Source organism: Loa loa, assembly GCF_000183805.2.
Source record: "Loa loa unplaced genomic scaffold supercont3.1, whole genome shotgun sequence".
NCBI lineage: Eukaryota > Metazoa > Nematoda > Chromadorea > Rhabditida > Onchocercidae > Loa > Loa loa.
In genome coordinates, this window is record NW_018108181.1 from 877,148 (window position 1) to 891,092 (window position 13,945).

At 34.3% G+C, this 13,945-nt stretch overlaps 4 protein-coding genes across 4 annotated transcripts; 3 read left to right on the top strand and 1 right to left on the bottom strand.

Annotated features, from left to right (window-relative positions):
- Window positions 1-247: 247 nt before the first annotated feature.
- LOAG_00037 (hypothetical protein) lies at window positions 248-1,848 on the top strand (the record flags this gene model as incomplete). Its single annotated transcript, XM_003135578.1, has 4 exons — window positions 248-342; window positions 681-798; window positions 1,272-1,399; window positions 1,791-1,848. 4 exons carry the CDS (start codon window positions 248-250, stop codon window positions 1,846-1,848), a joined length of 399 nt encoding a protein of 132 aa, XP_003135626.1.
- Window positions 1,849-1,986: 138 nt separating this feature from the next.
- LOAG_00038 (lipoyl(octanoyl) transferase) lies at window positions 1,987-4,528 on the top strand (the record flags this gene model as incomplete). The annotated part of the gene is made up of 5 exons (XM_020445325.1): window positions 1,987-2,132; window positions 2,212-2,325; window positions 2,745-2,953; window positions 3,144-3,262; window positions 4,361-4,528. 5 exons carry the CDS (start codon window positions 1,987-1,989, stop codon window positions 4,526-4,528), a joined length of 756 nt encoding a protein of 251 aa, XP_020304197.1.
- Window positions 4,529-5,307: 779 nt separating this feature from the next.
- On the bottom strand, window positions 5,308-6,873 carry LOAG_00039 (hypothetical protein; the record flags this gene model as incomplete). The annotated part of the gene is made up of 4 exons (XM_003135580.1): window positions 5,308-5,481; window positions 5,851-5,932; window positions 6,380-6,513; window positions 6,715-6,873. 4 exons carry the CDS (start codon window positions 6,871-6,873, stop codon window positions 5,308-5,310), a joined length of 549 nt encoding a protein of 182 aa, XP_003135628.1.
- A 2,367-nt stretch (window positions 6,874-9,240) lies between these two features.
- On the top strand, window positions 9,241-12,862 carry LOAG_00040 (hypothetical protein; the record flags this gene model as incomplete). The annotated part of the gene is made up of 10 exons (XM_003135581.2): window positions 9,241-9,312; window positions 9,553-9,765; window positions 9,933-10,162; window positions 10,473-10,641; window positions 10,886-11,014; window positions 11,374-11,432; window positions 11,552-11,618; window positions 11,786-11,919; window positions 12,116-12,224; window positions 12,564-12,862. The coding sequence occupies 10 exons, from the start codon at window positions 9,241-9,243 to the stop codon at window positions 12,777-12,779; spliced, it is 1,398 nt and encodes a 465-aa protein (XP_003135629.1). The 3' UTR covers window positions 12,780-12,862.
- Window positions 12,863-13,945: the final 1,083 nt, after the last annotated feature.

Here is a 13,945-nt window from a genome sequence, read left to right on the forward strand (position 1 = left end):
GCATCCACTTCACAATACCACCAGCAGCGCACTTATCTTAATACTGCCATCACAACGAGACAATGCACAACCATGCACCCTATCATGCAAGCGCTAACGAGACTAATTGAACAAAGCCACCTCAGGAGGACGCCCAACAAACGCGGCCCGTGAAATCCGGAGCGGTCCAGTGAGCATCTAATATTGATTTGCGTCGGGGTGAGGATCGGAGGGAGCAAGTATTGTGGGAAGAGGTTGACGGGGAGTGATGTTTCGCTCTGCCCTTCCATATATCACGTTGCTACGACTAACTAATCAGCACTTGTTACGAAGACTGAGCACTTGCGAAGAGATTGACCTGAGGTAACATTTCATTCTTCGGTAACCTGTGGAAAAACTCTCATCAGTATTTCGTCACTGTACCTCTCATTTCATCTTGTAGTTTCATTTCAAAATTAGAAATACATAGAAATCCGTTTGCAAAACTTTAACGTTTGAGTATTTGAGTGCACGGATACTCCCATAAAAAAAAGGAAGCATTGAAATAAATACAGCGATTATCACGAGAATGTTGTTAACAAAGAAATAGTATTAGTTACGAGTAATTATTTGTTAATGATAATAATGTGCATTAAGGTGAGAGGGTTAGTTGAGTGGTTGACTTCAGGATATTTGTTGATGGATTTAACCAAAGTTTTCAGCAAACCGTGTACGGTAATTTATAAAAGCGGCACAGTTGCTTGCTGGCATCCGGAGAGGTCGTTTCCCTACGAACATTCCAAACCCATTGATTTAAAAGAAATAGAAACGGAGAAACAGGTTATTCTTATTTGATTTTGAAAGTACTCTGACTGATGAATGAAATCTGGTCAGATATAAATATGCAATGCGCAACAAATAAAGAGGTTTTTTATTTCTGCTTGTCCAGCATTTGTTAGCAGAGATAGGCAGATATCATTAAGCATTACCTAAAACACTTGATTGACGATGCCACGAGTGACGATATTGAACGAAGGGTAATGATGTCGAATTTTGGAAGCGTCACATTACTCGAAAAGGGGGATCGTTCGAATGAGCAAAGCGTTGGTTTTCACTGCATCAAAGCGTCGTTATAGCCACGGATAACCTAGTGATGACTGAGGTAGAGGGACTAAAGTAGTATCATTCTGTTCATAAGGTCCACCAATTTGATGCTAATGTTACCATTAAGCAATTAACTAAGCAAGAGTGTGTAAGTCATTGATTTCATCGAAAACGTTGTACCACTTAATCATTTTCTCCTCATGTTACAGAGTTCAGGTGCGCTAAATAAAGAGACCGAGTGCATTACTGATTTAGGGGGTTCAGTTGCACGTATAGGTCCTCGTAATTATATACTCCGTGAAATATTCTATACTGGCAAGCACGAGTGGTATACAAGGTATGACCCTCCAGTCTTTGAAAACTATTCAAGCATAAACAATGATAAACAATAAGTATTTATTAGAGTGTAACATGTGAAGCTTGGACTGCAACGGCTTCCAATCCTTTGATTCGTAACTGGAGATTGTTTGCGTCATACGCTCCTTATATCTCATCATAGTATGAAAGGACTCCAGATACGACGGTGCTTCGATCAGCAACTTTGGAGATTTCGATTAAGTGAAAAGATATTATGCAGCTTTTGGGCTACATAATATCCTTTAGTTCGAAATAGTTTAGCCAACAAATGGAAACTATTAGATCATGTTCCCGTGAAATATGCTCAAGCAGATCCTTTCTATGTTTATTTTTTGTATTTATTCCAAAATGCTTATGTAATACTTTTCCAGGTACCGTGAGGAAAGATTGCGCTCTGTGGCGGCACCTGACCCGAAGAGACGGGAGTGATTGTTTTTGAAAATTGTCTGAAATACCATCAACTCATAGCGTTGCCCTTAATCGTTTCTTAATTACCTCTTATCAAGTTAGACCTGTATTTGACATTCTTTCTTTTCTACTTGAGACATCTCGCATTCTGAATCTGACATGCGGCTTGATGCATTGTCATTGCGAAGTGCAGCTGATGCGATGTGGTTAGGTCGAGTTACCTATGCTGATGGATTAAGGCAGCAACACTATTATGTTGAAAAACTGCTTGCTTCACGAAAACTGGAATCTGATTCGATGAAGAAGTGAGTTTAGGTTTGACATTCTACATTAGGTCTTTGTAGTTAAGGAAAATTTTTTTTTTCTTTCAGAAGAGGATTTCAGGAACTATTTATTGTTGTTGGAGCACACACCTGTTTACACTGTTGGCATAAGGCACTTCCAATATGATGAAAATGAAGAAAACCGGTTGAAGAAACTGGGTGCTGACTTTTACCGGTATTCAATTTTCTGTATGTTGTGTGAGATAAAGTGAACGTGGGGTGTAAATATACTCTATTTAAGGAAATTTTTAATTCAAATTTTCGAGTATTTCTTTGATAAGAGATATGGTATTATATGTATATATATATATGTATGGTATATGGTATTATATGTATATATATGGTATTATATATATATATATATATATATATATATATCGATTGCCGCACGTATTATTATGCAACAGTTGGCATGTCTGATACGTTTGAATAAACATTTGTGAGTGGCAGTCTAAAACTTCAGCCATTTTTTGGAAGATGGAATCGTCTATTCTTTTTAGTCTTCGTTTATCCTTCATTTATTTAGTTTAATTAAGTTTTAATTTTCTCAATACGTACTTTTTTTTTCTCCAATTTGGATATTTGGATTTCCAGGACAGAACGAGGTGGACTCATCACATTTCATGGTCCTGGCCAGCTTGTCGTCTATCCTATTGTTGATCTTCATTCATTGCATGTGAAAGGTCCTGACCAGAACTCCACTGTTGTTGGTGTTCGCCGCTATGTATATCTTGTTGAAGAGGCAATCATCAAAACTGTTCGTGCTTTCGGCTTGCCCGGTGCCGACAGATCATCCAATACAGGTTAGTTTTCGAGAACTTATGCAAAATTTTCGATTGGCAACGCGTGTATCACATCTTTATTTAAGCGATTGATAATTTCGATGCAGAGCGGGACATAATAAGAAGATCCAAGCAAACGGAAAAAAAATTGTCATATTGATGATACTCGCTACTACTGTTTTAGCATTCGTACAAATCATAGTATTCTCAGGAGTTTGGTTAGCAAATGGTATGAAGAAAGTAGCAGCAGTTGGTATAAATGTTCGCGATGGCATCGTTAGTCATGGCTTAGCTCTTAACTGTAATACGGATTTGGATTGGTTCCATCAGGTGAAATTTAATCTTGTAGCGACTAATTTTAGTTTCCTGCTGTTGTGAGCCTTACGTAGAAAATATGTTATATTTCTTGAAATATAAAGTATATATGTATGAAAAAAATATATATGTAGAAAAAGATATATATTCCGGAAAGCTAATCTGTTGGACTCGTTTCTTAGCGGTATAGATTTATTCGGTAATATTGTGATGTAATATTGTTCTTGCGTAATATTACTAGTTAACAACAAAAAAAGAATATGAATATATATATATATATATATATATATAAGACGATAAATTGCTAAGCAGTGATGAGTTATACAAAAGCAAGCAATATGACCAACTAACAAATTCCTTTTTGTTGCTTTCGATAATAATTTTACTGTCGATTCGTTGATAGGTCGTTGAGTTGAGGATATGTTACGAGAAATGTATTTAGCAAATAGTAAGAATGTCGTAGTTTGTTGTCCAGTGGTGGTGGATCTGGGAAGATGTCATTGTAGTTCATTCGTGGAGAATAAGTGTAGAGGATGTGTCGTCTGCTCAATTGTAAAAACACTAACTCCTTTTGGATTTTTCCATATATACATATAAGGATTGGGGAGGAGTTTGTAAACTCTATCGGGGTTATCATGGAGGTATGGCCAGCCTTTAGCATTTCCATTGTGTAGGCACAATGATATCTTTGTGTTAGCTTATGTCCTCTTCATCGCTTTAATTTTACAAGATTTCGTCACCCTGTCTGTTGAATATTGTGGCAGTTTATTTGAACATAGCTTTAATTTCGGTAATCCGACAATATATATATGTATATATATATGCTGACCATATTTATTACCTTCTTATGTTTCACATATTGAAATCCAGATGGTTGCAGTAATTCTGGTTATGCTGACCATATTTATTACCTTCTTATGTTTCACATATTGAAATCCAGATGGTTGCAGTAATTCTGGTTTGAGTTCAGTTGGCCAAATTTTAGTGGGGATTGGGAACAAAACAGAGTATCATCTAGAATCTTTTCTAACCTCTGACATATATTATTGCCTTATAAATCCTTATATTTTACATTTCATCCATACATATTCCTAATCACAGTATTAGTTTCAGATTGTACCTTGCGGTTTAGTTGGAAAAAAAGTCACTTCTCTGACGCAAGAGCTGGGAAGAAATGTTTCAGTAAACGAAGTTTTCCCGATTTTTTGCAAGAAGTTTGCCGAAGTGTTCCATTTTGATGTCAAAATTTGCAGTCCGGAGAAATTTTATGAAAAAGATTAAGTAGAGCATGATATCGATCAAGTCTTAACTATCGGAGTTTTTGAATCGTTGTAAATCACAGAATTTTTTCCTCCATTCTAAAGCTTTTTTTTTCTCGAAGTTGCTTTAGTGTAGCAGAATGGTGAATGGTGAAATGTATATCTAAATTTAGGTGCGTGTTTAATGAATGTATATTTAAATTAGTAAGGCGTAAGAATTAAACAAAGTGCTGGCTTTTAAAAAATAGCGCTCAAAATTTGCCGACAAAACTTAGTTTCATAACGAAAGGAGTCCTGCTGTTGTATTTTAGTTATTGAAATAAATGAATATTATTCTGACTGAATTATTTACCTATTATTTTGTTACACAGTAACCAACAGCTATTTCTATGAACATATCAAAACATTTGCTTGCTTTCTGTTATGAAGTGAGCTCTAGTGTAATAGTAATTTCGAAACTATATTCTTCCTTGTGAAATGAATACGTCTGGGCATTTCCAAAGATTTCCTGTATACTGCTGTAGAGTGTGATGGTGGACTTCTACATCGCAGAGGACTGCTGCAATTTTGTGGTTGCTGTTCAACGAAGCGGAATGTAGTTTGAGTAATCCATGCATGTACCAACGGCTTGAAGATGGTTTGCTAAGATATTTGCGTATTTCGCTAGCAAACGGTGACAAAGTGACGTGAGCTCGGTCGTTGCTAGAGTTTTTCATCTTTTTGGTACTCTGTAGAGATGTGGATTGCTTGAAGAAATTGAAGGGTTAAGATGGAAGCTGCGTTTTTGTGGAGGAGTTGGAATCAATGTGTGCCAGGGATATTTTCCAGTTTTAAGAGGAGTGCATTTGGAGTTTCACTCCAGTACTGTGCTACACTTTCATTTCTTCGTTCGATCCAGACGTGTTTCAGCAACTCGGACGTGGAATTTGTCTCAGACTCCGTATAATTGAGTTGGGACGAAATCACAAAGTTGAACTGAAATGCATATAAAGTTTTCATCAGGCATGGTTCCATCTCAGCAGCATCATTTACGAGGGCAGGACCGAATTGTCAGTTGTCGGCTATTTTGGCTGTTTTCATAAAACGCCTTCGAGCAAAAACTGCTAATGATTATTACAAGGCAAAATCGGGGAGATGAATCTACAAATAGAATATGTTTGATGGCAGTAAGATGGTATAAAATACATCGTGATACCGATTGCGGTTCTAATAATAACAAGATATGATAATGAAAAGGTGGATATTAGGAAAGCGTCTGGAAATAACTGAATCAGATTTGGAAATTTTACAGTTTAACATTCATAAGGCATCATAAGAATTGCAAATCTTGTTTTCGCTTAACACCTCACTATCGCAAATGCGATACTGTTCCGGCCAACCTTCTCTTACCGTTTCCAGTTGTCTGTAACATATGTTGTCCGTTCTCCTGCAAAAAAAGATATACTTTTTCCTGTCAAATGGAGAATTCACAAGAAAAATGAAAGGGATAGAGGCAAGCTACTTAATTTCGAAAGCAAGAATTAAAAGATATGATGAACTTATATAAGTGGAATATATTCTAACTTATATGAGTGAGAATATATTCTGCAACGAGGACACACCGCGAACATTTCCAGAGCAGATACAGTTTTTCCCTTCATTGTAGAAATATTGAGCAGTGGCACCTCAAAATATACTGTAGTTATTAACTTCTGTATATATTTACTATTAGTCCTGTATTTCGATTTAAGACAAATCGTAATTTCTCCAGTCGGTATTGTGATGCACAAAATTCAAGTGGAAATCACTGAAGAATTGGAAAACAGTTGGTTCCAAAGTACTACTCCTCATCTTGATCTAATCTTATTTTTTGGACGAAACTTCTCCCAAATACGTAATCAAACCAACTTTAACAATTGTTAATGGTGTTATCGAAAGATTTCTGAGCAAATACATTCCATTCACTCCTGGACATTGACGTAGTTGCAGTTTATGATTACAGCGAGCTGGTTTGTCATGACATGGGATCTGAAGCAATGGTGCTCATAAGTAAAGGGCATTCGGCAGTTTCGCAAACCATTCTCCTTTTTCCTTTCTGATAACACTCAAAATTTAAATCTGAGACTGAAGCAATCTTCATTATTAAGTGAGAGAGAGGAAAAAAGAGAGAATGTCGTTTTATTTTGAGAGAGATTAGAGTCAGAAAAAGATACAAAGAGTATAACTAACTGTCTGTATCAGAGAAGGACAGGTTGATTCCGCTTTGCTTTCAACGGAATTTTCATACCTCAACACAATATAAGCTGAGCTTCCACATTGCTTATCACATAATTCCTGTGGTAATTGTAAAATAGCAAGCAATTCCGCGTAATGTACAGTGGACAACATCCTTATAGCTCAAGGAATGGCAATCTTCACTTAATGTCATGACATGTAAGTAAAAATTATTTGTGTAACTATAAGAAAAGACATTGGAAGTCAACCAGCGACTTCAAGAAATTCATAGCGATCTGTCTTAGGCTAAACCAGCTAAATGCAGTATCGTTTGTAGATTTGCTTCAAGCTTCTGTAGTTATACTTAGCCGTCACCCAATAACGAAGTATTTTGGGTTGATGATAAAAAAAATACCATAGAAATTGATAACATCAAATGTAAACTCGACAATGAAATATTTTGTGAAGAAGTTTGAAGTTATAGAAAAAGAAGAAATTCAAAAAGGTACCTCAGACTTCTGCGGATACATATAATGACAGTGTGTGAGTGTTATTGAGCCAACATAGGTTTCATAGATTCTGTGTTGTGCTTTCATTGTTGCTAACTGTTTCTGCAATGTAGGTAAACAAATTTTGGCGATTTCAGATTTACAAGAAATGCTTACCCTCGACTTGTTTAGTAATAACATAATCGGTACAAAGAATCCGATGAGTAAAGCCAATATTCCAAATTGAATAAACAATAAGCATTTGCAAGATTTACGACGACTAATGTAACGCAACAGGCGTTTTTGACGGCTTTGATGTGAGATGCCATGCTGAAACAAATGTGGCAAAGCAGTGGATCTGTTTGGAATGCCAAAATATACCGGCTTTAACTGTCCAATTTTAAAGTCGTCAAACGCTCCAAAAGTGTTTATGAACTTCAGCTTTATGGTATACTTACTAGAAGGAGTATTTACAACAGATTATATAAACGTGAAAGTTATTATTAAGCTATAATTGCGATAATCAACCAAGTGAAAATAGAATGAAGTGAAGTTGAGGACGAAGTGAAATGCGTGAAATGTAAATGGGAATGGAAGTGTTACCATTATTGACGACAGTATTCAGTGAAAGAACCGCTCGTCATCAATTTGCTTTGAAACAAATGTCGCAGTCACCTGCAATCTTATATCTTTTCAAATTCTTATAATATTTTATCTCTTTACCATTCGCATTAGGATTTTTCTCATTTTAAAATTTCTGCATTTTAAATGAAATTTAGATGGAATTTGCATGCAATGAGGTGAAATATACGCTTTTAAAGCAATCTATTACATAGGATGCTGCAATAACACCTTTTATTGCCCACTGAGATATGCGATAAGGAAGTAAAAAAGTGTCCCAGATATACCGCGAATAGATGAATAGATGATATGCATCACTGATAACTAATTGATATCGGAAATAAAAGATAAATCTTCTTCGTAAGGATATTATCTATTTGGGAAGTTGAAGAATAGCTACTTTTCTTAACTGATAAAAGTTATGATGGTCATAAAAATATAATATATGGAATAATTGAAATGAATTATGTGCTTTGAATCTTATTAATTCCACTTGCGATGATGTAATTTGAGAATTGTTATCGTAACGCCTTATTGTCTATTCCTTACTGAACAACTTCAAAAGTGGTTTTCGGTAAGTAATTGACAATTTATTATCTGAGGAACTTTTTGCCTTGTTCTGCTACGAACAGAATTTAATCAATCACTGCACAATGTGTCAACATATGTCCTTGAAATGTGTCTTGATCAAATGATATGTTTCGGTACACTGCTCTTTTCACTTACAAATTTGGTGCAGTGGTATGAATGATATTTTCAAATCACTTCAGTTAGCCAACATTGCTTGACATCAAATTATATTTTTGATTTCAGTGTGGTATACACATCCAGGGATAGATGTCATCCAATGTTGTTCTGTAGACATTAGCAATCCGTGATAATTCTGTTTATGAGAAACTATTGATTTCACTCGTTATGAGCATTTTCTGAATGTCACACTCTTTGTGCCACACAATAGATTTTAAATAACTTTGTTTGCTTGTTTCTTGTACTAAAATCGAATTATAAGTTTTTAACCTAAACAAATTCCAATTTTTTCATCTGTCACATGCGAAATAATATTTCAGGCAGGTGATCATTTTTAAAACAAATTCACTGCGAATGCTTATTTCTCGTCACTTTCCCCGGCCGGTTTATTTGTTTAACATAATTTTGTTATTTGGTATTTTCCTTACAACGATTAATTTACTACATTTACGTATCATTTTGGATGAAATACATAAGTAAGTGCTTGATTTCTATTCATGTTTTAAATATAGTAACTATCATCTAAGTATTTCATTTTTTTATCTCCATTTCATTCCAGCTCAAAGTTCCCCTACTATTGGGAACTTTCTCAACTTCCATTTGTTTGTATCCCAAAAGAAGTTGTTCTAGCAACTTCATTTCGATATATTTATGAAATTGAGCCATCAAAAGTTGCAGCCTAAAGATGGGTTCACGAGACTATTCGAAAGATTCTATTAGAACAAGACAACCAGTAGTCTGGATAGCTGGCCATGAAGTGAGTGATTCCTTTAGAAACGTATGGAAGAAACATTATTTGACTTTATTTTTCTTTATTGAAAAATCATGTTTGAAATCAAAATTCGATCCGGCTTCTTTATTATAAAACAAAAAGAGATCGTTAAAATCTATGAGAGATAGTTGCTTAAAAGAACTTTGAAAATACTATTTGATTATTTTTTAAGAAAGGATAGAGTTTCAATGTTGCCATGAAGAATAAAATTAGCATAAATTTTAGGGCTTACGGAATTATCTGTCGCATGTAATTAAAATTTTTGGAAATCTTGGGTACAAATTATACATCGGTGAATTACCTGAAAATATTTCTTTCGATGTCTTATGGAGTCATCAGTATTCATTTTATGACCCATTGTTCAGCTTACACTTGACCAAACTGCAACCCTATCAAAAGGTCAATCATATACCTGGATCAGGATATTACACAAGCAAGGTAAATTCTAAAATTTGAGAGAATATAGGCCAAAACAACAAATATTACAAATCTGTTTCATCCTATAAGAGTAAAATTCGAATGAAAATTCAAATGAGGGAAAAAATTTAGTTCGAGAAAAGAAAAGAAAGATGAAAATTAATGATTTTAACTTGTATCTAACTTAGGTAAGCCTTGCTACAGCAGGCCTAACATTTGGAATACCAAAAGCTTTCGATTTACCAACAAGGCGAGATGAATTTCAAGCTTATGCAAGAACGCATCCAGATAGGTTATGGGTGAGGAAAAGTAAGGAACATCGAGGGATCAGAATTCGAGATATCAAAGAGCTCCATTTTTCGGATAATGATTCGTTTATTCAGGAATACATATCACGCCCATTTCTCATTGATAACCGGTATGACGTAGAACTATCAGTGAGATCAACAAAAATATCATCAGTATTTTCTAATCAGCGAAAAAGTTAGATGTCTACGGAAAAGTTATATGTCGTTTAACGGTATAAATTTCAAAAAACCTTAAGATTTAATTAAGAGAACGACTTTAAAAAAGAAGCCTCTTCTGGAAGGACACTTGTGATATCTTGTTTAGATTCATTCAAAATTCAAAATGAATGAATGAATGACGTTAAATGACAATTCTCGATAGGATGAAATCTTTCAGTTCAAATCCCACAAACTCATCAGTTAACTTCTTTTTCTGTTCAGTAAGTTCGATATTGGTATTTATACGGTGATCGCATCAGTTTTACCGCTTCGCGTATATATTTATGTGGGAGATGTATTGCTACGCTTTTGTTCTAAAGATTACGAACCATTTGATGCTGACGATGTTGACAAATACGTTGTCAGTGACAACTACACACCACTTTGGGAGGTAATAGAGATCAAAAATAGAAATAGAGAAAATAGAAATAAAAATAGAAATAGAAAATAAAAATAGAAAATAGAAATAGAAAATAGAAATAGAAAATAGAAAATAGAAATATAAAAATAAAAAATAGAAATAAAAATAGAAATAGTAATGTAATAGAGATCAATATTGAATATCGTTTTTTCAACGATTTTAAGAAAATTTTTTCATTTAAAACTGATCTTTCGTAATTCTAATCCAATTTCAGATGCCATCATTAAAGAAATATTATGTTGAGCAAGGAATGACTTTTCAACATGCGTTCAATGCATATATCGCGAAATTAGGCAAAGATCCAAGTTTAATTTGGGATCGTATCAAAGAAATTATTGCTGCTGTAAATTCAATTTTTAGTTCAGTCTATTTCAAAAAAAAAAAGATTACCAATTACTTATTCTTTACCGGTCAATATAACATTAAAAACTTTAAGAGACTGAGAAAATGATCTTTTAGGAAGATTCCAATTTCATTATTTCTCTCCTTCCCCTTCTCTCATTCGATAGCACAGCTTCAAATAGCTTGCACCCATAATGTGGCTTTGAAAAGAGATTAAAGTCGAAAAGATTTAGAATGAATAGTTTAGTAGCTATTCCAGCGAAGTTTTAATATTAGCGCAATGAAAAATTCATTTGCAGTAATTTTGATTACACAAACCTCTTGCACGAAGAAGCCTCAAAAAAGAATCCTGAAATTTAGGTTTTCGAGTCGCAGCAAAATAAAATGCTTGCTGCTGGAGCGAATTTTGCTGACAAAAGGTAGGAAATTTCAAAAATAAACTTAAAAGTTAACAAAATCAAGTTAGCTCGACAAACTGAAAGCTCCAGCAAAAAAAAAAATTCCAATAAATTTTTCAATAAATTCAAATTATTTATAGGCCATTCTTCGAACTAAGCCGTTTTGACTTCGTACTTGATAAGGACCTCAACGTTTATTTGATGGAGGTATTTGCCCCTCTGAGTCTATCTTAAAATCTTCACTTCTGCAAATCTTCAGTTCCTTTAAAAAATTGACAAATTAACGAATGGTGTGCATTCTTTTTAAAATTTAAATCCATAAATAATTTCAAATTGTAAATTAAACGAAAAGTGTGGAAATTTTTCTCCCGCAGGCGAATATGTCACCAAACTTATCATCAGGACATTTTCAACCAAACAAACTTCTTTATGAGCAAGTAATCATCAATGTGCTTTCATTGGTCGGTATAGCTTCACACTTGCATGGAATATCCCTTGAAGATCGTTTGTAAGTAAAAATTTCGTTTTTTGCGTAACGAGTTTCCCGAAAATCATGTTACTGAAAGCATCAAGCTGATCTATGTGAATTTGAATGTATATTCGAACGAATTTATACTACTGCTTTTTGGGAAACATTCGAAGTCCTATGTCTGTGTTAAAGTAACGTATATCTTCCAGTTAACTAAAAATAAACCATATTTTAGTAAAGATAGAGATAGTCAAGAAATGCTCGTTTCTGATCGGGATCTCCAAGTGTTCAGCAATGACTGCGAGTTCAAGTGTTTCGGCAAAGATGGCTGTAAAAAGGAACTGGTAAGTGGTTTTGCATGTTAGAAAAAGATTAGTTTTAATTCAGATTTCTGATAGAACTATTTCTGTCGTACTCATCATTAGCCTTACATCTCAATTTTTTTCATGCTTTTACATTGTGGAATATATTTTCAGTGACTGAGAATTTAGCATAATTACGGAAACACCAAATGTTTTCATGCACCTTCGCTTACTCAGGCGATATACTTCAGAGCCTACTTGCTGTTTCCAACAATACGCATCACTTCTCACTAATGTTATAACTCTGCTTTGATAATGTTGAATTAGAAACCAGAAAAATAGCAAATGATAAGCAACAGACTTCAAATGAAACATTTCCAGAAATGTCAACTATGTAACCACTGCATGAACTATCAATTACGGGACATCCTACGATCGGCTTATGAAGAGCACATGTCCAGACGTAACATGCGCCGAATATTACCGCGTACGGTACATGAACCAGAATATGTTAGTCCATCGTATAGTGAACTGGACGAATTACTGACTCTCTGGTTCGACGGTAAATGTAAAGATGATAAAACTTGGTGTATTTGAGTATTCAGCAATATGGTATAGCAAACTTAGTCAGAAACCTAGAGTGCTGATAAGTATATTTCCTTCCTTTACTTTTATACCACTATTTCAAATGGAATAAATTTAAACTTCACAACAGTATTATAAGATGAACACATTTTCTAAGAAACATTTTCTCTCATAGCTTTGTCGTGATACGTTTTATTCAAAACAAATTTAAATCTATATCTTTAATGCATAAAAGTATTTCTTCCAGAATCTCCAACATTTTTCCAAATGAAATATACGATTAAACCAGTATCATCATCTCATCCTGTAATAAAAAAGTGTGGTCAAGTATTATCCATCCTATAGTAAACAATAACTTACCATGTAATAATAAAATCAGTATAAAAAGAAACCATTTATTCCTTGAGGTAGTTGAGATTCGAAAACTTAAAGTATTGACAGGATAAGGTATGGATAACAGAGGGATATCCAGAACTCAAAGAGAAAATTGCTTTTAGGTGCTTTATGTCTAAAATGAAGCACTAATCTGATACCAAAATTTGAAGCAGATAATCCACGGCTCTTATTACTGATTTAAGAAATCTTTTGGTTATAACCGAACAAACAGCCGCATACTATTCGAAACATCGATATGCAGCTGAATACATCTGCGAAAGTTCTTGGATTTTTTTTCACTAACTTTTCCCTTACGCTGAATCACCCATTTCTCGTTTCAACTTTCGTGCATTTCTATGTAGAGGAAGTTTAAAATTGAAAATGTCCTAATTTTCGTTTATAAAAAGAATAATTTTTATTAGCGATTTCTATCCTGCATGCTGTAAAACACTGAGATTTTGAACGCAGTGACTGACGTGATAATAACAGTGCAAGATATACAGGACTAGCGTGGCTACTGCAGCAAGCATCTTCAATGGATTTTGTAAAAATTAAGCATGCAAAGATGAATATTAGTCTTAATGGAGATTCAGTACGTCAAATAATACCTGTGAAGGTCCCAGTCAAATGCGTTGTCAAAAATAAATTGTTTCCTGACAAATAATATCCAAAAGATTTGCCTTGTTAGTCCGTAATCTGGAGTTTCATCGGTCTTGAGTCCATAACAATATTTCAAATGCAACATCTAAAGAATTTTATAATAATCGTAAAATGAATTTTCAAAATCATCATCGAAAATTTAT